This window comes from Monodelphis domestica, chromosome 3 (genome assembly GCF_027887165.1).
Source record: "Monodelphis domestica isolate mMonDom1 chromosome 3, mMonDom1.pri, whole genome shotgun sequence".
NCBI classification, from domain to species: Eukaryota; Metazoa; Chordata; class Mammalia; order Didelphimorphia; family Didelphidae; genus Monodelphis; species Monodelphis domestica.
The window spans coordinates 83,931,598-83,957,845 of NC_077229.1; the positions used below are offsets into that span (position 1 = coordinate 83,931,598).

The 26,248-nt window shown below is 38.6% G+C and overlaps 1 protein-coding gene across 2 annotated transcripts in view; it reads left to right on the top strand.

Moving 5' to 3' along the window:
- Positions 1-1,453: 1,453 nt before the first annotated feature.
- AKAP8 (A-kinase anchoring protein 8) overlaps positions 1,454-26,248 on the top strand; it is a 56,405-nt gene continuing 31,610 nt past the window's right edge. Inside the window, exons 1-6 of one of the 2 annotated variants that reach the window (XM_007489688.2) lie at positions 1,454-1,650; positions 13,671-13,709; positions 14,583-14,615; positions 15,685-15,964; positions 16,619-17,087; positions 17,255-17,384. In XM_007489688.2, coding sequence (XP_007489750.1) covers positions 1,632-1,650; positions 13,671-13,709; positions 14,583-14,615; positions 15,685-15,964; positions 16,619-17,087; positions 17,255-17,384 — 970 coding nt within the window. In that variant the 5' untranslated portion in view covers positions 1,454-1,631. The remainder of the gene's footprint in view (positions 1,651-13,670; positions 13,710-14,582; positions 14,616-15,684; positions 15,965-16,618; positions 17,088-17,254; positions 17,385-26,248) is intronic. The other variant, XM_056822344.1, reaches the window with a different exon arrangement.

Genomic DNA, 26,248 nt, shown 5'->3' on the forward strand with positions numbered 1-26,248 from the left:
TTTGTTTTTTGTTTGGAGGGATTGGGTAAGGCTAACCGACCTTTGGGGAGAAACTTCTTAACAGTCAAAAATACATTAGAGAGGGCAGCTAGGTGGTTCAGTGTTGAGAGCCAGGCCTAAAGTCTAGGAGGTCCAGGGTTCAAATTTGGTCTCAGAAACTTAACAGTATGAATGTGGGCAAGTCACACAATTTTCCTTGCCTACCTCTTCTGCTTTAGAACCAATACATAGTATTAATTCTAAGGCAGAAGTACATTAGTATTTTCATAGTTTTACTTAAATGCCTACTCAAGAGCTCTATACTGAGCTGGAGGTGAGAAAGAGTACTTTTTGATGGCACTTAGAACCACAACCCAAAGGAAGATGTGCAACCAAGTGTAAATGTCAAAATTAGGATAGGAAAGATTATACTCCAGGAATGAAGTCTGTAAGGAAATGCTTCTTTAGATATGTGAATTCTGAATTAAAGGAGATGGATAAACAAAAGTGACAAGGAGGAGATAATATAGGAGGTGAAGGTAGACCAAATGTAATGTCCTTCCCAGTGACAGACAGGTCTGACAACAAACTCAAAATGCCCTTTAATTAGTAGAGCCTGCTTCCAATACCTTCTGGGTAGACTGAGGCTATGAGACAAGCTTCAGCAGATGTGGATAGGGAGGAAGAGGTTAGACAGCTAATAAGCACAAGTGAGTAATAAAGTAAGGTATGGCACAGAGAACGTATGTAGTTATGGGACATGATTAAAGTGGGAGTTGTGAAGACTGGGAACTGATAGTAATCTTCCAAGTATTTGAAGGCATGTCATGGAAAGAGATTGGACTTGCTCTATTCAGTCTGAGGGACATATTAGCACTGAGCAGAAAAAATTGAGATCGCAGAAAGGGAAAGACTTCCCAATAGTTGTCCAAAAATAAAATTATCTTGCCTCAGGTGTAATGAGTATAGCTTCAAAAAGAAGGCTTCTAGAAGTTGAACACCCCCTTCTCAGTGATGCCAAGCATCTGTAGGCATTTAATAAATGTTCTATCCTTAATAGCTTACTCTTGCCAAACCTCCCTTGTTTAATCTCGATTAGGGACAGCTAGTTTAACCTTTCCCTTTTTGACTTCGGAACCCTCTAGTTTGGAGGATATTTTTGGAAAGGGTCTAGGATTTAGGAAGAAAAGAAACAGGCTGTAGAAAAGTCAAAGCCTGATCTGTCTCATACCAGTGCTGGGGTGGTAGCAGTGAAGGGGTTCTCTGCAACATTCCTATCTCCGGGGCATCACGGGAAAGAAGGAAGAAAGTTTAGCTACAGACTACCGGAGCGTAGTTGCATAGTTTGAGATCGGAGGTTGAGACTTAAGTTCCTGGAAGAAAGGCTATAGCTCCCTAACACTTTCTGCCAGTTCCGAGATCCCGCCTACTCAGCTTGGAAGCGCCGCGCCTTCACCAGCGGAGACTGCGCACTTGAGCTTCGGGAGGTGGGGCCAAGCGCTACAAGACAGCCAGTAACATTTCAGACTAGGAAGGAGGAGTTGGTGCGTGGGGTAGCCAATAACCTTTCGGCGAGGATGGGAAGGGTGGGTTAGCGCACGCGCAGTGTTGCTATCGAGGAAAAGGAACTCTTGCCTGGTGGTGGACTCGTCATGGAGACGGGATACGGAGGTAGGTTCTGCAGAGGGGAGTTAGCGTCCATATCTGGGATCCTGTTCTGGGAGCTCACTATCCGGACAGAGCCGCGGGGTACCCAAGTGCTTGTCCGAACGCGGAGGTAAAGAAGGTAGTCGGGGTTGTGTCAGCATTAGAGAAAAATTTTTCCTGGGGGGGGGGCCGGAACGGCCTTCTGATTGGTAGGGACTGCTGTCTCTCAGCCGGACCTCGCCGCGGATTGGCCGGTTCTGCTCCGAGGTGGCCAAGCGGTCCTTTCTGGGCCTTACTGCCTGAGGGGTCGATTAGCGAGGCAGGGGGAGGGGATCTGCTCCGGGGTGACCGAGGTATGAGTCCAGCTGTGGATACCTAGCGGCCTATGTGGCCCTTCCCCTTCGCCGGGAGTGCAAATGGACGTCTTCCCTTTCTGGAGGCGACACAAAATGGCGGTTGGCGAGGGTCCGTCCTTCGACGTGTTCCGGCTCCGCCTCCTTCACGTGTCTCCTTCCGCGTGCTTTAGGTGTAAACGGGAGACCGGAAAGACCCTAAATCATTTTTGCAGATTAGCAAACTGAGGCAGATAGCTATTCCGAGATTTGTGCCAGGTCACACTGCAGTGAAATGCCTGCGGCCGAATGATTTTGGGAAGATAATCTTGCTTTTACATTTACAAAGCCCTTTGTATGTTACATCATTTTGCCCTCCCAACCCCCTTAAAAGATAGGTGCTATTGTTATCTACTTTTAAAGTGTGAGGAAAGCGAGCAACCGATTAAGTGACTTGCCCTGGTTCACCCAATAAATATATTAGGCCATATTTGAACTCAGTTTTCCTTGGTTTTTAAGTTAGCATTCTGTTATTCTTCATAACCGTCCCAGACTTTACATGTTTTTTTTTAAATCTGGCTATCTCCAAAAGAAATTGAGTCCCATTACACATCCCAACTCAGGAATTGAAAGAGGGAAGACCATGATGAAAAGTGAGAATGAACATATTGTTGAGTCAGAAAGGAGGCTGCCATGATTAAACTGGGGAGGATTCCTGTGAAGTAACTGCAAGAAGAAAAATCTTAGATTTTAACCACAGCTTCTGGAAATAGATTTAAGAGTGTTGTATGGTGTCCGATTTTTTGTGACTCCATTTGAAGTTTTCTTGACAGAACTACTGAGTGTGGTCTGCTATTTCCTTCTCCAGCTCATTTTACAGAGTAGAAAACAGGTAAATCAAGTGAAGGGACTTGCTCAAAGTGACACAGCTAGTTTCTGAGACCAGATTTTAACCTGGGAGATGTATAAATTACTTCCAAGTCCAGCCCTTTCTCCAGTGTAATACCTAACAGCTTCCATAGATTAAGATTAGTAGGGGGCATCTGGGTGGTTTAGTCTGGACTCAGACTGCCTAGCTATTTGACCCTGGGCAAGTCACTTAATTGCCTAGCCCTTACCACTCTTCTGCCTTGGAACCAATACACAGTATTGATTCCAAGATGGAACTTAAGGGTTTAAAAAAAAGATTAGAAATATAGATGTTCAATTTCCAGTTGTGTCAGACTCTGTGACCGTGTTTGGGGTCTTTGTGGCAAAGATCCTGGAGTGGTTTACCACTTCCTTCTCCAGCTCATTTTGCACATAGGCTTGCATATAGTGGGTACTTAATAAATGTTTATTGATTGATTGAACCAAAGAGAGGAAACTGGTGGATTGAATGTGGATGGGGATCTTCCCATCAGTTGCTGAGCTACATCACCTAGAAGGAGGGGTTTTGAATCCTTGGAAGTTGATGAGATTACCAATTGAAATAGTATGGAGGGAGAAAAGTAGAAAAGAGTAGAGCCCTCATGCAAAGGACACTGAGAAGGAATGACATCTGACAGAACCAGGATAGAGTAATGTTATGAAAACCTAGAGAGAATTGAGTATCATTTTAAAGAGGATTTTTGTTGTTCATTTGGGTCTGACTAATGGTCCCCATTTTGAGTTTTCTTGGCAAAGATCATTTTACAGATGAGGAATGAAGGCAGATAGGGTTAAGTGACTTTGTCCAGAGTCACACAACTAGTGGCTGAGGCTAGATTTGAACTCATGAAGGTGAGTCTTCCTGACTCCAGGCCTGGTGCTCTATCAATTGTGCCATCTAACTAAAGGGTGGTGAGTAGTGTCAGTGGCTGCAGAGAAGTCAAGAAAAGATCATCAGCTTTGAAAGAGAATAATTTTAATTGAAAGATAAGATTGGAAGCTAGACTGTAGAGCAGGGGTCCCCAAACTTTTTACACCAGAGGCCAGTTCACTGTCCCTCAGACCGTTGGAGGACAGGACTATAAAATCCGAACCCTAGCCCTAAAAGGGCAGCAATACACACAGTGCAGAATCCCCTCCCCCAAATCTCCACTCACCATGCTGAAGTCTTCCATTGTGCAGCCACATAATCCTTCAAAGGCCCCATGCAAAGAATTATGTCACCAGAAGTAGAAATGTATGTGAGCGATGCCTTGCTTTGTGGCACTGCCACTTACAGTGCTCCTCTCACTGACCACCAGTGAAAGAGGTGCCCCTTCTGGAAATGCAGTGGTGGCCGGATACATGGCCTCAGGGGGCTGCATGTGGGGAGGGGCGGCAAAGTTTGGGGACCCCTGCTGTAGAGGAAGCAGCTAGGCAGTAGAGTGAATAGAATGTCAGGCCTGGAGTCCAGAGGACCTGGGTTCAGACACTTTCCCTTTTGCCTAGATCTTACTACTCTTCTACCCTGGAACCTATACTTAAAAAAACAAAAGAAAAGAATAGTGAGGAAAGAAATAGAAGCATTGATTGTTGAAAGCCTTCTCCAAGGGTTTAGCCACAAAAGAGAGGAGAAATATTGGATGGTTGCTAGTCAGGATGATGAACTGAGGTTTGGAGATTTTTTTGTTTTTGAGAATGAAGGAGACACAAGTATGTGGTAGAGAATAGTGAAACAGCCAGTAGACTGAGAAAGGGAGCAATCTGCTGGGGATGATAGGATTAAATGAAATCTCTTGTGTGTGCCTGTAAATGGGGTTATCTTTGGCAACCTCTTCTGTGTGAGAAGGGTGAAGGAAAAGAAAATGTTGCAAGACATATTAATGAGATGAGAAAGGAAGAAAGGGATCGCTTGGTGAATGTCCTCATTTTTATCTATTACTTTTTTCTTTTTTTAGTAAAATATGAGTCAAGATTCTCAGATGAGGTGTGGGAGTAGTAGGAAGTCATGATAGGTTGGAGGAGTGAAAAAAGGTTTGGAAGAGCTCCTGTGGTAATTGAGATAATATTGTGGGTAGGGGTGTATAAAAGGATATCCTTGTAGTAGTGAAGGCCTGGTTAAAGTTAACAAATTTTTAGTGGATACAGCATAATTTTGTGATTTTTTTTCTAAAACTTTCATCAGTACATGTGTAAGAAGGAAGGCAGAGGTAGAAATGAAAATTGTCCATTTTCCCCTTGTGAACCTCTTTATCTTTTGATTATATATTTCTTCCTGCTACTCAGATTTGTTTATAATGTCATCCTTTATGCCTAAATCATGTGCCCATTTGGAGCTTATCTTAGTACATGGTGTGACATGTTGATGTAGACCAAATTTCTGCCAGACTGCTTTCTAGTTTTCCCTACAGTTTTTGTTGAATAATTAGTTCTTCCTTCAGTATCTGGAATCTTTGGGTTTATCAAACACTAAGTTATTACTTTGCTCATTTTCTTTCAATGTATTGTGTACCTAACCTTTTCCACTAATCCACCTAGTAAGATATTAGGTCTCCTTTCCCACTTTTTCCCCTTTATATTCTTGACCTTTTGTTCCTCTAGATGCATTGTGGGTTTTTTTTTTCCTAGCTCTATAAAATAATCCTTTGGTAATTTGATTGGTATGGCATTGTATAAGTAAATTAATTTATGTAGTGTTATCATTTTATCATATTGGCTTGGCTTACCCATGAACAACTAGTTAATATTATTCTCCAGTTATTTAGATTCATATTTATTTGTGTAATGAGTGTTTTCTAATTGTATTTATTTATATAGTTCCTATGTGTGTCTTGGTATGTAGACTCTCAAGTATTTTAACTTATCTGTAGTTATTTTAGATATAATTTCTCTTTCTATCTCTTCTTGCTGAATTTTATTGTTAATATGCAGTAATTAAAGCTTCTTGTGCCCAGTATGTACTAAGAATATCTCTTGTTTTTAGTCACCAAACCATTTTAGCCTTTCATTACCACAAGTTACTCAAGCAGATAAGAGTTCACCATTGACATTCATCTCTTCCTTTCTCCATCACTGAATATAGGAATATGGGAACCTAACTACCTCTTCTCAAGGTTATTGTGGTCTGTATTTGGAGCTACGTTCATTCACCCCAGAACTGATTGCCATATATGAAAGCTATTCTTTCTTTTACCCTTTCCATATTCTTATACCTGGAAAAATTTGGTTCCCTCCAGAAGACAGAATGTTACAGAAGTATTGCTATTTTTTTTTTTAGTGTAAGTGGAGCTATTCTTTTTGTCATAGATCTTCTTGAGATGTCTTCCTAGTAGTGAAATCCCTGAGTCAAAGGCTATGGCCATTTAAATCACTTTCTTTGTAGAATTCCAAATTACTTTCCATAATGATCAGACATTTCATAGTTCCACTGTTGGGTTATCTTTCCACCTTCTAATAACTGATTTCCCATCTTTTTTCATCATCATTTTGCTGGATATGCTGTGAAATCTCACAACCGGTTTACATTTCTCTGATTTCCTAATTGACTTTCTCTCCCTGCAAGCCTAAATTCCAGACTTTGACTGCTCAAGCCTCCTCTCCTAATTCCCTGTCTTCTTTCTCTTATCCTAACCTAGAAAATTGAGGACTTCTTCCCAGAAGCTCCCTCTAGGCTCTATTCAACACTTGAAATCATCCCCCATTCATTTCTTCTATATTCCAGATTTCTGAGGAAGAGTTTTTACTCTCAATCTCATCTTCAAGAGATTGCTCCTTTGATTATTCCCATTCCCTTATTTTTAATGTCCCCATCTACTGTAGTATCTTTTATTCTTATACAGTATATAGAATTCCCTTTATATAAATATAAATAAATAATAAAAATAAAATAAAAAATAAATATGAAAATATTTATATTATTTATAGAATTCCCAAAGTCCCTTTGAACTTTGTCTTCTCTTCAAGCTATTGTCTTATTTCTTCTCTTTTCCCTTTCACAAATAGACTCCTATTTAGTCATCTAAAACTTGTATGTTCTATTTCCTTGTCTTCCACTTAGTTTTCAAATTCCTTCCATTTGGCTTCTGGTTCCCAGCACTCAACTAAAACTGTACTTAGCAAGGTAAAAAGCAGCTTGACTGCTGTATCTCTAGCCTCAACCGCCATAATTTCTTTGTCAATTTTGTTTCTATTGGTCATGATTGATCTCTTAATGGATATTTTCTTCTCTCTTGGTTTTGGCAACATATTCTCTCCTGTTTTCTTACCAATCTCATCATTCTTTCTTAGTCTCCTTTGCTGGATCATTTTTCATTTTTCACTCACTTAACATGGGTGTACCCCAGAGCTTTGTCCTGAGTCTTTCCTTTATCACTCTTTAGAGATTTCATCAGCCTGTGTGTTAAAATATTGTGTTTACTATATCTCCTGAAGCCTGACCAGTCACATATTGTCAACTTCTTGTTGGATTTATAATGCATGTTCCCTCAAACTTAACATGTACAAAATATAGCTTATTGTTTTCTTCTTGAAATCTATCCCTCTTCCAAACATCTGTTTCTTCTGAGAGCATCACCTACTTTCCTCCAGTTACCCAGGTTTATGTCTTTGGAGTGATTACTGACTTTTCTCCCTTTCTCATGTTCTATATCAGTTGGTTGCCAAGTCTTATCAAGTACACTTGTATCACATCTGTTAAGCTCTCACCTCTTCACTCATATAACTACCATTCTCATCATTTCTTCCTAGGATTATTATAATGAAATGACCTAACTACTTCGAGATTTTTTTCCTAATCTATCCTTCACAGAGCTGCCAAAATAATATTCTTAAATCACAGATCTGGTCATGTTAGAAATTCTAAAAATACAAACAAAACTCAGAAATCCTCTAATTATTAATCCTCTAATTATTAAATATTAATTAATCTAGTAACTCTTGTTACACAGCATTACAGTTAATAAATAATTATGTGCTTTCTTGCGTCAAAGATGAGAATCAAATAGAACAATGAGATGTAGATATGATGATTATAGGCCTAGTCTCCAGAATATGATTATAGTCATACTATAATTTGATCATAACAGAATATCTACATTATGTTTAGTGCCTGGCACACCTCATTTAGGGAAGACATGGGCAACCAACCTGGAGAGTGTTCAGAAGATGTCAACCAGTAATGGAACCAACCCAATAGAAAGAAACTGTATCTGTTTGGTCTAGAAAAGTGGAGATATGGAGGGAAACAAGATGGTTGTCTTTAGGTGTGAAGAAAAGACTGTCATTGGTTCTGTTTGATCCTACATGGCAGAATTGGGCACAGTGGGCAAAAGTTGCATTTTCAAATTTAGACCCTCAAAATAAGGGAATATTTTCCTAACGATTTGAGCTGTCCTTCTCTGGAGAGGTAATGAGTTGCCATCATTGTAGGACTATAAGTGAAGATTGTATGCTCACTCATCAAGGGTTATTTTTCTGTGGCCTTTGAGGTAGATCCCTTTCAATTTGGACATTATATGATTCTTCTGGTTACTGTGTGAGGTAGACTGGTAATACAGTCTCAGAAGAGATCATTCTGTTAAAAAGAGCCTTCTATGGAGACACAGGTACTGGCAGTTCCCATTTTATCATTTATAAATACTGGTTTGTTTAGAACTAGTCATGCTACTAATAATGTTTTGTTCCTTGGAAACAATGTTTAAAATGCTGGTTAGTTTGCAAGTTGAATTAATTGAATCAGATGTAACTTGTGAGGTGGGTGACCCATTAAGGTTGTTTTTGTTGTTTTTGTTTTTGTTTTTACCTTCTTAACCCCTTACCCTTCTGTCTTATTAATTCTTAAGACAGAAGAGCAGAAGTGATAAGCAGTTAGTTAGGAAGTGATTGAGGCCAGATTTGACCCCAGGACCTCCTGGAGTCTCTAGGCCTTGCTCTCATTCTCTGAGCCTCTTGGTGGATACCCTCCCACCCCTCCCCTCAGCCTTGCCCCCAGTATAGTTTTGATAATCCAAACATGGAGTTCTTTCTTTTAAGGGCTGGTAACAGGTCTAGTAGTGGGAGTAAAAGATATTATCTTACAGAATAGTAGCTATTCTTGTTGGTAGATAATTCCTGCAGATTGGTCCCAATGCCAAGACTCCTCCACTTATATCAATTCTTGTTCCTGTGCTGCAGGAAAGGCAAAGGGTTTTTTTTTTTTTCTTTCTGGATTCAGAAGTGACTTCAACTAGGAGTTTGAAACATCATTTGTTGTTACTCCCCTTCCACCTTCCTTTTGCAATGACTTCCCTGATCTCTGAGATTCCCATCGTGATTTCTGACTTCCTTAAACTCCCTTTTGCTATAATTCACCAGTTTAGGTCTGAGTTCTCCCAATAAGTGCTTCAGACTCATAATGCACTGTCCTTTTCTTTCAGTTAAGCAGCTTTGATCTAACAGGTAGAAGGAAAGCCAGCCATAATAACCCTTTCATTTGTTGTTGTTGTTGTTTTTTCATTCATCAAACATTATCAAACCCCATCTACTATGTGTTTTACAGAATCTTCAGTTATTCTTTGTTTTTGTTTTTTTAGCAATAATAAACCCAAATTATCTTTACCTCCTTTGGATAAAAAGGGACTATCCCCACATCAATTCTATTTTAGTGGTTTCTTAATATTTTGGGGCCTTTACTACTTTATATGACCTGTTACTTCATTTGTGTGAATAATTCCTCTACCCATTGTAGATTGCAACCCTGCTATTCCTACTTTGACCTCATTTCTGTAATTTCATATGTTGACGTTTTGGAGAACAGCCAAACTTAAACATTCCTCTTCTCTCAAGAAATACCAGTTCAGCAGAACAGGTACTGAGGTCAGAGGAACTGTGTTCAAATCCTGACTTTGACATAATTTTTATGTAACCTTTGTCAAGTTACCAACCTTCTTGGGTCTCATTTTCCTCATCCATAAAATAAGGGGCTGGACTCATGACCTCTGAGGTCCCTTCTAGCCTATACTGCTCTGGCCCTTATAACAGGTACACTCCTTGAATAATGGGAAGTACATACAACAAATCAGTATTCACCTTTTCACACTTGTTTAAAGCATTCATCATGGGCACCATGTAATCATGGAGAATGTTTTACAATGGGTAATTTGCTACTCCTTTCCCATTTCTACCATTAAGTAACATTGGTTTTTTCAGCAGCCCTGGAAAAAAGAACAGGTTGATCACCATGGTTACACAGTGAAATCTTGTTCAGTTTTTAAATCATGTTGAAGTATTCAATAATAAAGTCAGGGGAAAAGTACAAGAAGAGTACCAGGAACCTCCAGACATTTCCCCTCTTTATCATTCATCCAAATGCCCTGGAAGGCAGGAAATGATTACCTGTATTGATGTTATAGTGGAAAGAACACTTGCTGTGGAGTCAGAGGACCTGGGTTCAAATCCCATTTCTGATTCTTACTACTTACATGATTGAGGAAATAGGCTTGTTTCCTCATCCAAAAATGGAAGGAGGTAGTATTTTGTCATTGATACGGAATCATTTCAGTCATGTTCTGACTTTTCTGGGGCTCCATTTGAGGTTTTCTTGGCAAAGATACTGGAGTAGTTTGCCATTTCCTTCTTAAACTCATTTTATAGATGAGGAAACTGAAGCAAGCAGAATTTTAAGTGATTTAGGGTCACATGGCTAATAAGTATCTGTTTTGTTCTTTCCTTTTATCCACAAATTATTGCAATCTTAAAGTCGATTATGTTCTGTGAGATTTAAAATGGTTGAGGTCTTAAACTGTAGTGATTAAAATAGTGGAAGATATAAATTGTGATAGATATAAGAGAGGGTGAGTAAATTTGACCGCAGAAATATGTTTCACTACAGTGTCTTGGGTTTTAAAATCAAATATAAGGTGGTCGCCAGGGAAATATTCCCAATTATTCAAATACCCAAGTCAATTGGGTTTTATAGAGGATTTTAATTAACAATACAATGAATAATCAAAGAAAGAGAGAGAGAGTAAGAAAGGAATAAGTATGAAGGGCCTTAAGCCAATATGGCCTAGACCTGAGTCTTAAAGAGAAATCAGTCAGTTTTTTAACACTCACCACAAGGTCTGACTAAACAAGGATTCTAGTAACACCAGGCCAGCATCCTTCCTCAAAGAGTCTTCCAGCCAGAGATTGTTTCAAAGGGCCTCTCTCAAGAGCCTCCAGAGCTCCTACCCCAGAGGGACAGAGCCCCTCAGAGGAGCTCCTCAAGGAGCTCTCCTTCAGAATGAGAGTCGGAAATCGAGAACCCTGAATGAGATCCAAGTTCTTATTTTTAAGGGCAAAATCTCCTCTGTCACCTCCCCTAAGTCCTTACATCTACCAATCACTGTAGATGTTTCTAAAGGACCGCCCATTTTGAATTCACAGCTGAGTAGTTTTAATCTCTTTAGTAAGTCAGGAAAAAATGCTGCTGTGTTGACAAATTTCATTAAGAAAAAACCTCTGAATAAGTTATCACCCTTTTAGGTTTTAGTAGTTTACAAGTTGCCCCACCTTTATAGGTACTTAGTATCCCATTGTATCAATTCTAAAACAGTCATGACTCAAAGAACTTCCTGTCCCTTCCATAAGCATGGATCAAAGTACTTTCATTGTTTAGCAAGCAGTTTTCTGTCCTAAAGCAGTTTTAAGTAGGGTGGAGCAGGGACACTCCCATAGCTAGGAGCCCCCACACTCAAGTAGAGTTCTCACCATCTGCTAGGGAGTTTTTTTAAGTAGAAGATTCTCCAATGGGGGAAACCCCTAACATTCATAAGTCTGAGAAATTTTGAGGTTTACAGTTCCCATAATTCTTTTGGGGAAACTGGTTTCCCAATAGGATCACAAGGGAGGGGGTGGGTATATAAATGAAGATTTTTGAGCCTTTGGATTTCATCCCCCAGAAGTCCCTTAGTATTTTCCAAAATTCCCTTTTCCAGTGTCCCTGCATTTTGTGATTGTATTTAAGTGGCTATAATTCTTCCCTCCTGCTCTTTTTGGTTCTGAATTCAGGCAGTTCTTTTGCCGTAGTTATTATTAATAAAACTTTTAAAATATAATACTTAGTTATTGAATATTAATTTAAAAACTCACATTTTGGTGACCACGAAGGGACTCGAACCCACAATTCCCAGCTATTCTTCCCTTTTTCCTCTCATTTCTCTAGTCTTCCTCAGACCCAGCCTGGTGCTCTCTATCCATCCCTCTGCTTAGCTCCCCATAATCTAATGTCTTTGTAATTCTAACTGGAGCCTGACTTTACTCCCCAGAGTACCAAAGTCCTCCTAATGTCTTCCTTTATAAGAGTAGAACTAAACATTTTTTCCTAACCTTTACCTTCTGACTTAGAATCAATACTAATTATCCATTCTAATGCAGAATAGCAAATAAGGGTTGGCTGGTTGGGGTTCAGTGATTTGCTCAGGGTCACGTAGCCAGGAATTGCCTATGGCTAGGTTCTAAATCCATTAAGCCACCCAGAACTGGACTTTTCTGCCCCCTCCACTCCACTTTGTTGCCCTGCCTGGTTTTAACTCCTGGACCAAGATGTCCCAGGGCTAGGTACCCTAGTTTCCCTCCCATCATTCTTGCCTCTTTTTGTGAATTTTTATTACTCCTACCAGGCTTGGCACATAGTAGGGTTGTAATTTATTTATTGGATTTCACTTCCCTGAATCTATTTCCTTCTCTGTAAAACAAAGGAATGGTACTAGATAACCCTTCCAGCCCTGATCCTCTGACTCATCCACTCCTGGATATGCTCAGAATTGAGTATGTGATTAAAGCCACCATACTTAAGTAGGAATCCTTATGTAGGCAGGTGCCATAATTTAGGTTTACTGACAGTAATATTGGTATACAGGAGTTTCTTTAGAGAAAATGAAAGCTGTCTGGGTATGTTGGCATTGGGCTTATTTGTATTGTTGAGATTTGAGGTTCATTTCTATAATTGCAGAATAGTCCAAATTCAGGATTTTCTCTAGAAATATTGATTTTACTTGGATATTTGGAAGATCTATAACTTTGTCCTTTTACAGTGGAGTCCAACCCCTCAAGGGCTGCCATGGCTCAAAAATTCATCACCTGGTGGCCTATCTTGGGGCCATGACCATGTAAGCAGCTTCTAGGCAGAATCTGTTGTCTAATACTTTTCCAGCTTGATTGGACCTTCTATTACCTAGTCGAATGAAGCTATAAGATTATTCCTGTGCAATGATGAGGATTTAAAGGAGAACATGAATAGAAAAATAAGAAGTTGGTACCCCTTGTGCCCTAGGGGCTTGACCTCCTTCCCCCCCCCCCCCCCCAATCTCCTTCCACCTCCAGTGTCCTTAGGCCTCCACTACTTTGGGACCAACCCTCTGCATTGGCAGGTTTGGACTGGTCTCATTGTCTGCCTCCCCTTTTCTCCTCAGTAGTTTCTTGATAAACTTTATTTGTTAGCTTTCAATGAGAGAAAAAAAGTTTTGTTTTCTTTGCTGAAAAAAAGGAGCATAGTTCCAAGGAAGGAAACTTGGTTTGCTAGACCATCTAGTCTTTGAATCCACTGACTTATTCCCCCTTCCTACTTTCCTTTTCATCTGGGCCATGTCACATGTATTAATTTTTGTCAGAATTCTGACCTACCACTTTCCAGAGCAGTAGAAATGGGTTAAACCATAGCAGAATACAGTTGTATATTCTAATAAAATAAACCAGCATAAAATGATTTTTAGATTTTTTTCCATTTTTAAGCATGGTTTAGAATGCTTAAGAATGGTTTTCCTTTTCTCAGCCAGACAGGTCTATAACTTTTATGTCTCTTTATAGGTTATGGGGCTTGGAGCACTGGAACTGCTAATGCTCAAGGTGAGTTTTTCTTGCTTGGGTGAAATTTGAGGGTTTGGGTTTGGGGTTTTTTTGTTTGTTTGTTTTTTTTTTACAGATATACTTTTGGTCTGGATATCATTGAAGTGCCTGGCCAGATATTTAGCAAATATAGCTTCTACTTGTTTAAAGCCTGCTTTTTTTTTTCAGAGTAATGACATATGTTCTTAAGTGTTATATGTTGTGGGTAACTTGTTTTTAATTGTTCGTATTCTTTTCTTGCGGAGAATCGAGATAACTTTATTTTCTTGATGGTGTTCTATGTATTCTTTATAATGTTACTTGGTTTTTCCGTGGTCAGTTTTTTAGCAAACTGGGTTTGACAAGGTAGTATTTCATGAAGTGTCCCCTATGCCTAGAAAATTTCTTCAGTGCTTTGTGTAATGCTCTTTCTGTTAAGTTAGGGAAATGTTTTCTTCCTTCACTTATCTCCAGAAATAAAAACAATATATAATGTTGTTAGCAGCTACTGATTTTTTTTTCCGTTGTGAAAAATTGTTCATCTGCTCTGCTTGTGAGCCTCCAGTCCAACTGCCTGGAGGAGCTGGGAAGTAGCCTAAAACATGAGCTCAAACTTGACAAGCTTTTTGGTAAGCCTGCATGATTTTATGAGAAGCATAGTTAAAATTTCTACATGCTTTTTCCAGCTTTAGTAAATGACATGATGATGATATTTCTTTTTGCCCTGAAGTGCCATTCCTTATTGGGAACTTCTGGCAACTGAACTTGGATGCTGTTCCTGTCATACCTTTATGAAAGTAAAATGCATATATATTATTGTTTTGTAAAATGTATTTTCTTATAACTGTTTTGAAAGCAAAGGTTTTGTGTATTTTTTCCCCCACTTCCTTTAAGGTACATATGGGACCAGTGCAGCCAACTGGCAAGGTATGTGTTTATGATTATGTCTCTGGGAGTTCCTTCCATGAATTTTTTAACTTTAGCTTTGGTCTTGAGAGCTAATGCTAGAGCTGTAGTTGGGACCTGGGTTTCAGGGAAGAATCATGTGCTACTATAGTTCTTAGGATCACAGATTGAGAAACGAAGTGACCTTGGGGAATCATTACCTCACTCCATATATAGATAAGGAAACAGGCCTGCACAGGTTCCATTTTGCCTACTTTCTTCAAATGAGCTAAGATTCAAACTGATGGCCTCTAATTTCATTGTTCTTTTCAAAGTATCCCACTAAATAGGTCTTTGAGCCAATCCACATGTGTGGGATGACTAAATCAACTGGGGCCTAAGCCCTTTAAGTGTAATAAGATAGAAATGGAGGTGATCCTCCATATGTATTTTTTCTACATTCCTTTGAGTAATGGGCATAAGTTGAATTGTAAGGATTTGATTGGTAATTCTTGCTTGTTTTGATCCTTGGAGACCTATCTTCAAATATAGCATAGTCCTCAAGGCCTCCGAAGAGAGGGGAAGATAATGGGGAAATTTCAAGTAGGAATTATTTTTACTGTGTTTTCTTAACTTTGATTTCTTTAGGATAACATAAAAAACCTAAAGGATAGCTGTCTTGGGAGCATTGTACAGCATGTATCTGTGTGTGTGTGTGTGTGTGTGTGTAGTGCCAGATTATATCTATAGGAGAATCTTTCCCTAGGCTACTAAGTAGGCTAAAAAATGAGAAATAGCACTGTTGGAGTTCAGTTACAGAAAGACCTACGGTCTATCTTTGCTTAGTCAGCTCCTTTTTAATTGTCCCTTACTGTTCTGATGATCCTCTATGCTTCATGGAATGAATAATAATTCCTGAGTCCCTTATTGCTGAATAAGAACTCTCTGTAGAACTTGGCTACTTAGCTGTTTTCTTATATCTCAGAGTGTGTGAGTTCTTTTGAATTATCCCTATTTCATCCCCCACTGCAAAGCCCAGCTCATCTATCTGAAGCAAAGACCAGCCTTATGGTTGTTGAGTTCTCATTTTGATGTTTTCTTTTTCCATTAGGCTATGAAGGTTATAATTATTATGGTGCCCAGAACACTGGTGTTACCCCTGGGGCTACCTATAACTATAGTACAGCTTCATGGGAGGCTGCCAAGACAGACAACACGAGCCTTGGAGATGGGAGTACTACTATGCAGATTGCCACCTATGGGACAGAGACTGGCACTGATAATTCTGATTCCCTCATTGCCAAGATCAACCAACGCTTGGACATGATGTCGAAAGAAGGAAGCAGGGGCGGGGCCGGCAGCAGTGGGGAGGGCATGGAAGACCAGGAGAGGTGATTAATGGATTTCTTATTCAAGAAGTAGTGCTAGCATTTGCCAATTACATCAATACAAAAATCACAGCTTGCATTTCCTCTTGGGAATGGGAGGGTCCATTGTTCTCAAACCCGGTTTTGTGTTCCTCAAGCCTTCTTCTGTTTGTAGTAAGCGAATTGAGACCATCTGACAGTGTATAAGCATTTTAAGCAGGTCTGTGTTAAAGATTTGTTAACTCTAGATGTGGCTTAACTTTTGACTGATGCCTAATCTACATCTAAAATTCTTAGCCTTGGATTCTGAGTCTAATAATATATTCATTAATGTCTCTACTATACACCAAAGCCAGATTCACTGGAATACCACTTGCTTCTGCCCTTGTCAGTTGAAGAAACTAACAAATTGAGCATGTCGAGTGTGAGGTTTGGGGGTGCCTGTGTGTCAAGTATTTTGGCTAGTAGACATGATTTATTTTATGAAGGACAAATCTATTTTTTGTTGAGCTCTCAAGTAGCCACAAGCAGTGGGTAATGAAAACATCCCATTTAGAAAGAGACTCATGCTTCATGTTGTGATATTGGCATATACCATGATATGGCCAACTTTCATTTTCTCTGAGCATTCTATTTAGTGGGACTAATTATTGACCTGGCTCTGTGCTTGTTCTTTAGCTCTTTCAGATTTGAGTCTTTTGACTCATACAACTCCAGGGCTTCGATGACTGATCACAATCTCTACCGCTCAAGTTACAATTATGATTATGACCTCAGACCTGATCAGAATGATGGCTTTGGCAGTCAGTATGATGACCACCAAGACCTGTCTCACAACCGAGCATCTCTCTATGGCATTGTTCAGGAAAAGTGTCAGAATCAGTTCCGGGATCGGGGTCATCCCAACACCTTTATGCGCAATGACCACTTCATGCCATCCTCAAGCTCAGAGCGTTTATCTGCTCGATGGAATGAGTTAAACTATATGGGTGGAAGGGGAATGGGAGGTCCCTGCCCCAACAGACTGCCTTCTTTGTTTTCACAAGCTGTGGTCCCTGATTATGGCATGATGGGGATGCAAGGAATGAGCAGGTTTAGCAACATGCCTTATGGATGTGGCAGATCAAGGAACAGAATGAGAGACCGGGTGAGTTCTATGCTTACTAATCATTATCAGTTACTTAATGATTGTCAATTAGACCTTGTTTTTTTCTTTTTCTCATATGATCCTAGTTTCTTGCTTCGCTTTTTTTTTTCTTTGTTGGTTTTGCTGGTTAGTTGAACAGTACCATTAAAATTTATTTATGTTTTTAGTCCAGAAGAAGGGGGTTTAATCACTCTGGACAAGATGGCATGAGCAAGAAACGCAAGCAGTCCCAAAGTGGTGAAGAACCAGACTACAAGCAGGCCCGGACAGACAGTGAAGGAGATGATTCAGATAATGGTAAGTTCCAGAACTCTATGATGGTATAGATGCCTTGCCTTTTTTATTTATTGTCTTATTTTTTAAATTTAATTTATGTTAAAGTATTTTTAAATTTTTGAAAATAAACACTATCAAAATAAGCATTTATCTAAATACAGCAGAACACAAAATGAAGATTGTATATCAAACCATGAATCTCCATTTCATAGTGCTTACTTTAAAAAAAAACAAACTATATAATAAATTCCATACACATTACTTTCTTTTGTGTGTGTCTTCTTTAAAAAAAAAAAAAACTTTTCTCAGTTACATGTAGAAACAATTTTTGACAATTGTTTTCTGACATTTTAGAATTTGTATTTTTTTCCCTCCTTTCTCCCTTTACCCCCCCAGGCAGTATGTAGTCTGATATAGGTTATATTAGTACTTTCATGCAGTATATATTTCCATATTGCTTATGTTGTGGTAGAAAACACATCATATATACAATAAAAATATCATAAAGAAAATAAAGTGGAAGATGGCATGCTTTGATCTACACTCAGGCTCCAACAGTTAATTCTTTGGCTTATTCATATTACTTTCAAAATTATCCTGCTTGACTACTTGTTTTTCTAAATTTCCTTCTGTTCTCTTCTGTATAATTAAAAAAAGAATGTTTTCAGCAGCTCCCTTTTTTTAGTGTCACTTTTACTAATATCAACCTGACCCTTTGTCCTAATTGAAAACCAGAAGGGGGGGTAAAATAATAGTTGTAACAAATAAATAAAGTCAAGCAAAATGAATCCACTTAGTGGCCATGTTTAAAAATGTCTCTTTGTACTTTGTATCTCTCTCTATCAAGGAATGGCTCATTTGGATATGTGGTTGGTTGTCGCTTTGCTCAGGGCCCTTTCAGAATTGTTTTTCTTTATGATGCTGTAGCCTTGATATAAATTAATCTGATTCTGCTCACTTGATGTTACATCAGTTATATTGGATTATTTTTTCAGATCATTTCTTTCATTACATTCCTAGCTTTCTCCTAGTTGATGAGTATCCCCATTAGATTCTGGCTGTTTTTCTTTCAAGCCACCACATCCCCCCACCCCCTCTTTCTTGCAGTTATCACCTTCCTGTTTCATCTTCCCTCTTTAACTCCCTAGTCTCTGGCTACACTTGTTTCCATATTATTTGAGATATTTCTATATCAAATTCTGTGTGTATGTGTGTTTTCAATCTTGTCTGTTTCAGCTGAGTGAGGTTCATCTGATGCTTAGTCCCTTCTCCCTTTTCCCCTACTTCCTTTCACACATTCTAGTTGTACTACCTTCTTCCACTCTTTTATTTTCATGTATTCCTCCCTTCTTTTGCCCTTTCTACTACCCCCAGAAGACTTATCAGTTCGCTCTCCAAAACCTGTTCTTTTTTAATTCCCTTAGAACCCATCAGAATTTCTGCTCAGCACATAGTAGATTGATTGAAGGGATGCTTCTTTATCTCCAATTAGAATGTTAGCACTACATCATCATACCGCTTAAATTGATCAAATAAATTTGCTATTCTGGCTCTCTGTGTACTCATATTTATGTGTCCAGATTCTTACTCAGCTCTGTTCTTTTCATCAGAAATACTTGATGCTGTTCTTTCCTATCAACTTCTGCTCCCCCTTTTCCCCCTATGTGATTATACTTAGTTTTGCCTTTTGGAAAATTGTCTTCCAGGATATCTTGTTTATAGAAACTGCCAGGTATTGTATAGGATTGTAGTTTTTGCTGTACAAGCAAAGAATGTTCTTACTCCTTGGGGATTAGGGGCATGGCACCCCTGTGATCTGGAAAATCCACATAAAATTTTTTGGCTTTCACATTCTTTTTACTTTATCATTTAAAAAGAAATTGTGTGTACTTATGATATTAAAAGATAAATTGTGTAATATTATACAACTATGTATTTTGTGCATTTCTGATCTTCTAAACTTTTTCTCTGTTATCTTTAACCATCACAATTATTTAGGTTTTTTAATATACATTTTAACTTCAGGTATTCATATAATCCTTGTGGAAAACTCCTTTTTTCCCCCTTCTGATTCTCTGCATCTAATTTCTCTGGGGTAATTGTGTTCTTCCAGGCTCATTTTTGCAAAATCTCTAGACTTACAAAATTTTGTGCTGGTTGGTGTTATCTGTGTTTTATTGATGTCTCCAGCCTCAAGTCCTGAATTATGGTTTTGTGAGCTGGAGCCAGGCTCTTTCCTTGATTGCACTTGTGGTTGAAGTGGTAGGTCAGTTCTTGTTTGGTCTTGCTGAGATTCCTGAGTTCACTCTGGGGCATTCCTAGACATTAGGGGTTAAGGATTCTAGGCCATCCCAGTCTGAGTGCTGTCTCTTAACCTCATCGATCTTTCAGTATTTCTCTAAATACAAGTTGCCAAGAAGGTGCTGGCCTGCTCATTGTTCTAATGCAGCTGATATATAGGGAATTGTTTTGAGTTTATCAAGATTTTCACTCTTGCTTGTGCCAGATTTTTCACCAAGGAGAAAGTGGTGCAACACAGAGGGAGGGCAGTGCATCAGGTAAGCGCACCAGCAAATAGTGGGACTTGTGGGAAAAAGATGTCTGGCTCTGACTAGGGGAAAGTACTGTAATGGTCATTTTCCTTAGCCCAGGATTCAATGAAAGCTGCTAGACAATGGGAAAATGTAACACTTGGGCCAGCAAGAGGTGGGGCCATAGAGAGGCAAACATAGATGATAGGAAGGGAAAACTGGAAAACCCTTAAGAGATGCTACTTTGACCTCTGCTAGCCCTGAGCCTTCTGCTCTGGAAAAAGCCTAGCCAGAGTGCAGCATTTTCATTGGAATGAGAATGGGCCAGATGGGTGGAATTTATTCTTCAGAGAACCTACAGAATAGGCTCCTTTAAAGAACTTCCATTTTCAGCCATAGAGGGATACCACCTCTCCTCTGCCCCATATGACATAGTGGCTAGCTTTTGTCAGTGATCCATTTCCCAAGGTGGAGCATCCTTATGTCAAGGCTTTAGTAGGCTTCCCCAAGACCAGATTTGAGTGTTTTTATTGTGTGATTTTGCGTAGTTGTACAAGTACAATATTAAGTGTGTGTGTGTGTGTGTGTGTGTGTGTGTGTGTAATGTATTTATTAAGTGTGTCATATAACATGTTATAGCAGAACTGTTTGTATATATGTCCTTCTGAAGAGTTGCTAAAGTAATAATTATCAAAGACAGTTTTTATAGACTCAAATCATTGAGCTGACCAAATACATGGATCATTAAAGACCACTATCGGTATCTTCCCAAGATGGTTCCCATTCTAGTATACATTTACAGGAGCTATTCTATTTGACTTTTCATTCTCCTTTCATTAGCATAAGATATATATAATATGCAGCACATGTATAGGTCCAAGACTGAGTTAGAAAACATTTCAGTGTTTTTGCATTTGCATAGCTGCACTTCACAAAATTACACCACCATTATGTTCTGGGAAATGTGGAATATTTAATGGCAACCACGAGGCACATAAACAATAGAATTACTGAATCAGTAGAGTAACTGTAATCAAATACTACATGGCTCAGTGGACAGAGCATTGGACTTAGAATCAGGAAGATTCATCTTTATTCATTCAAATCCAACCTCAGACACTTCATAACTGTGTGACCCTTGAGCAAGTCACTTGACCCTATTTATTTGCCTCAGTAAAATAAGCCAATGAAGGAATTGACAAACCATTGCAGTATATTGCCCCCCCCCCCCCCAATGTCAAAAGAGGCCACAGAGATTGGCCGATGCTTCTTGGACAAAAACAGAGGCTACAAAGCCAGGCCTCCAACTCTTGGTTCAGGTCTAGGTCAAACCAAATCTAGGGCAGTCAGCAAGATCTGGAGAGATGAAAACCTGAAGCCTAATCCTGGGCTGCCATTCTTGTAGAGTCTACAATGTGGACTATTGAAAGGGATAGGGGAAGGGGACTGGAAATTACTACCAGCAGGTAAGAGAGACCAAAAGCATGTCAAGTGCCATACTCTAGAAGGTCACCCTGCAACCTTTAATCAGACTCATTCATGATCTTCCATAGACCCCCTCCATCCAAACAAGACGACAAAACCTCTAGCCAAGCTTTTTCCTAAATCAAAAAGGTTTGACTTTTTTTTTTAAGCTGTTTGAAAAGCAATGTAGCATAGGGCAGGTAGGTGGCTAGAGATCCAGGCCTCGTGAGAGAAAGTACTAGATTCAAATCTGGCCTCAAATACTTCCTAGCTATGTGACCCTGGAGAAGTCACTTAATCACTTCAGTTTCCGTATTTGTAAAATGAAGATATATCATCTATATTGGTTTTTTCAAATGAGATATTCATACAGTATAAACCTTAAGCACTATATAAATGGTAGTTATTTTAATTATCTTTCACTAACACAATTCCTCCTAGTTCTTTATAAGCAACGTTATCAAATCGATAAAAAAGACATTCTTGACATTGTGCAGGGAGAAATAATTCTTTAAATTAAAACAACTACTTTATTCAAATCTCTGTAATGACCAAAATCTTTTATGTTAATGGTCTCTTAATGTTATCATTCCATTGCATACAAAAGCTTTTCATTTTCATTTAACCAAAAGGACTAAAAAAAAGTCCTTTAGGTACCTTTTAGAGCCTTCCTTCTCCAACAATGATAACTTTGAGCATCTCTTCTTGATATTAATGCCATCTGTGTCACCCTTTAAAAAAAAATTAATAATGCTCTTTTTTTCTAGATCAAACCTGTTTCAGGTCATTCCTCTGGTGGATCAGTTTGATATTTATACAAAATGAAACACTCAAAGGTCATACAACTCTTAACAAAAGATTTACTTAACCATAGCAGAAAGATAGGCATTGAGGACACCTCAAGTTGATTCAGTTGAGTGGAGCTCCCTTGCCTGTCAGGCCTGTCATGGGCTACCAGCCAAGAATCAGAGAGGGTCTGGAGCTCTTCATGACTTTTGTACTCAGGCAACCAGGAAGTGATGCAGCATTGCTGCTGCCACAAAAAATGTTGCTATATTTTGATATATAAGATATTTCTTTCTGTCTTTGGCCTTCTTTGAGCATATACCCAGCAGTGGGATCTTTAGGTCAAAAGGTCTCATTCTTTTTTTTTTTTAAACCCTTACCTTCCGTCTTGGAGTCAATACTGTGTATTGGTTCCAAGGCAGAAGAGTGGTAAGGGCTAGGCAATGGGGGTCAAGTGACTTGCCCAGGGTCACATAGCTGGGAAGTGTCTGAGGCCAGATTTGAATCTAAGATCTCTAGGCCTGTCTCTCAATCCACTGAGCTACCCAGCTGCCCCCTCGAAAGGTCATTCTTGCATAATTCAAGGTAATTTTCTAAAATGGTTGGAGTAATTCACAGTGCCATCAACAATGTATTAGTTTGCCTGTCTTTCCCCAACCCCTGAAGTACTGGTTATTTCTGTTCTTTTGCCACATTATTTTGTATTTTTCTTATTGCTAACTTAAATGAAAAATATATTAACCCATTATACTATGAGTTAGGTACTATGCTAAGGGTTGGGAAGTTTAAATGGGTGGGGAGAAAACTTCTATAGGAAAGGGATGGTCAAGGATGTATGAAATCACAAGGATGGTAAATAGAATTTTCAGTCAGTGTGTTGACATGCCCTTTCCAAAAGCAGTGAAAGTATTTATCTGATCCCAGAGTCAGAGTTGAACAGCAGAAGGCAGGGAAAGAGGGAATTTGATGCAAGTGAGCTGGTAAGTCAAGGTCTATTAGTTGGGTCTATTAGCTAGATATACCCTCTCCAATTAATAATGACTCCTTTTAAGTGTGTTTTTTTAACACTTAGCCAATGGGGAATAGTTCTTAGTTTTTGTTTCCTGGGTTATTTTGCCTATTAGACCCTTATTAGAAATAAGGACCCTCCTTTATGCAGATTCTTTTCCTTATCCATAGTTCCATAGATTCTATTCAGTTTCATTTATTTTAAAATTATTTTATCTTTTGTGATTGCCTCTTTCATGTCTGGTCAAGAACTCTCAACCTAGTAAGAGCTAAAAAGGGACCAAATTGGGGGCAGCTGGGTTGCACAGAGGATAAGAGATCTAGACCTGGTGTCAGTAAGAGCTGGGTTCAAGTGTGGCCACAGACATTTCCTAGCTCTGTGTGACCCTGGGCAAGTCACTTAACCCTATTTGTCTAGTCCTTTCCCTTTTGTCCTAGACTTGTTACTAGGAGAGAAAATAAGGGAACTGGGTTTTTTTTTTTGTTTGTTTTTAATGAAAGTTATCAGATCTCGTTCTTTTCTAGTTTTTAGTAATATTTGATTACATTCATGTCCTATAACCTCATTTTTGCCAGAATTACTTTCCTGCTTTTTCAGCAATTCATACCAAATAGAACATTTTTCCTCAAGTACATATCTCTTTCTCAAATCTAAATTCTTTGGTAATTTCTTTATTAAATCAATCTCAGCATCATTTAACAACTCTTCCTTTCTCATTGGAATTGTGTGACTTTGGAATTTTTTTCATAATTTAATCCCGCACCTCACTTACATATAAAAAAAAATTTCCAACATTTTTGAAAGAATATTGAGTCTTGAATTCTCTCTCTCTCCCTCTCCACCCCTCCCCCAACCCTTCCCCTTGAGATGGTAAGCAATCTCAGAATAGATTTTACAATGCAATCATGTGTAACATTTTTTGGAATTTCATTTTTGAGACCTTTCCATACTGCCTAGGCTTGCTTTCCTATATAAGATTCCACCTACTATTGCCCTGAACCTTTGAAATCTGCTCTCCCAAAATCAGATCTTGAGTTTAGATTATACCCCACTTTTCATCTCAGCCATAAATTCTAAGGTGGTATGATCATAAAAGTAACTATATATAAATATATATATATATATACATATATATATATATATAATATAAATTACTTTAATTTCTATCCTGCCAGCTAATTTCTTTTTGTTGATGAGAATCAGATCCGGAAGAGTACCTGAAGTTATTTATTAAAAAAAGAAATTGGCAGCTGAGTAACTCAGTGAATTGAGAGACAAAGCTCAGAGATGGGGGTCCTGGGTTCAAATTTGACCTCAGAGACTTCCCAGCTATGTGATCCTGGGCAGATCACTTAACCCTCATTGCTCAGACTGTACCACTCTTCTGTCTTAGAACCAATACACAGTATTGATTCTAACATGGAAGGTAAGGATTTAAAAAAACAAACAAGAAACTGTTAGTAACTCTTTTTTTTTGAGCAGTGAGAAAGCATGCCAAAAGATGTCCTAATAATCTGTTCCCCTCTCTACTGTTTCATATCTTTTTTCTCATACTTGTAATCTGAACTACTTCTGGTTAAGTGATCTCCAGTGTATTTCACAGATGATAATCCTTTTGCCTTTACCTCCACTACTTTTCATCCAAATGCCCTCTACCGTTTCTCTCCTGATTCCAATTTTCTCAAGTAAATATCTTTATTATACATTGTCATTCTCTCCAATTTTGCCCATTCTTTTCCTTTAGAAAATGTAGGTGCTTCCAGAGACATAGTTCCAGTCATGGGTCCCTATCCCACCAAGTCTCAGTGATATTTAGGATATCAAATTTGTCGATTTCTATTAATATTTCTAGAAGCTCCTTGCAAGCGGAAATTGCTTCATTGTATCTGTATTCCAAGCATTGTGCATAACCTGTAGAACATAGTAGGTATTTATAAATGTTGATATGTTACATGTAAACTTCTTAAACCATGGAATTTAGTGGTGGTCCTTTTTTGAAATTTGATTCCTTTGTATGTGGGTCTCCTGCTAGTTTCCCTACATTATAGATACATTGTATTATATACATACATATGTATAAACAGACATTTTTCACCATCTCTTTTAGTTTAAAATCGTGATTTCATCTGCAAGTTTTTAAGCAAATACATTCTTTAAAAAGCAAAAATTGTGCTATTCTTTCTTTGTATAGCACTTTCATTTCTAAATATTTCCTTCCCCACCCTATAGCAAGCTATCCTATCCCTTGTATCATAGGATAAAAAACAAAATTTTTTTTTAAAGATAGCCCAATAATATATATGTTCTATATATATAGAAAGGAGAGAGGTACATTTTGTTTTCATCTCTTAACCTGGGCCAGGCTTGGACATTATAATTACAGTGTTTGTTACTCTTTATATCCACATTATTGTGATCATTGTGTATATTTTCCAGTTTTTGTTGCCTTCACTTGCATTAACTCCTAAGTCTTCCCATGCTTCACTGAATTGTTCATAGTATTCTATCTTATGGCACAGTAGTATTCCATTACATTCATATGCCAGATTGTTTAACCATTCCCCATTTGATGGGAAGGTAGCCTTGCAAATAAGCATTTTATGTAGCATCTGGTATGTGCCAGATGTTATGCTAAACTTTGCAGATATCTCATTTTATCCTCACAACAACCCTGTGAGGTAGGTGCTATTGTCCCTGGTTTACAGTTAAGGAAATTGAGGCAAACAAAAGTCAAGTGACTTGCCCAGTTCTCATATCTGGAAGTACCTGAAGCTTGATTTGAACTCAAGTCTTCCTGACTCCAAGCTTAGTACTCTACTCACTTTACCAACTCTCTGCCATTTGATAGGTACCTCCTTTGTTTCCGGTTCTTTGGGCAAGTATATTCTTACCTTATTATGTGACACACTTCATCCTTGGGCAGGAGCCCATCATTACTATAATTCAACTAATGGTCCAGAAATCCAGATCCCATTTTCAGATATGGCCTTTTTCATTAGCTATTGCTCCCTCTATCTGCCTTTGTGTTTTGAAATCTTTGCTTTGATAAGTTTTCTGTTTCTTTCCTAGTTCTTTAATCTCATTCATGACATTCT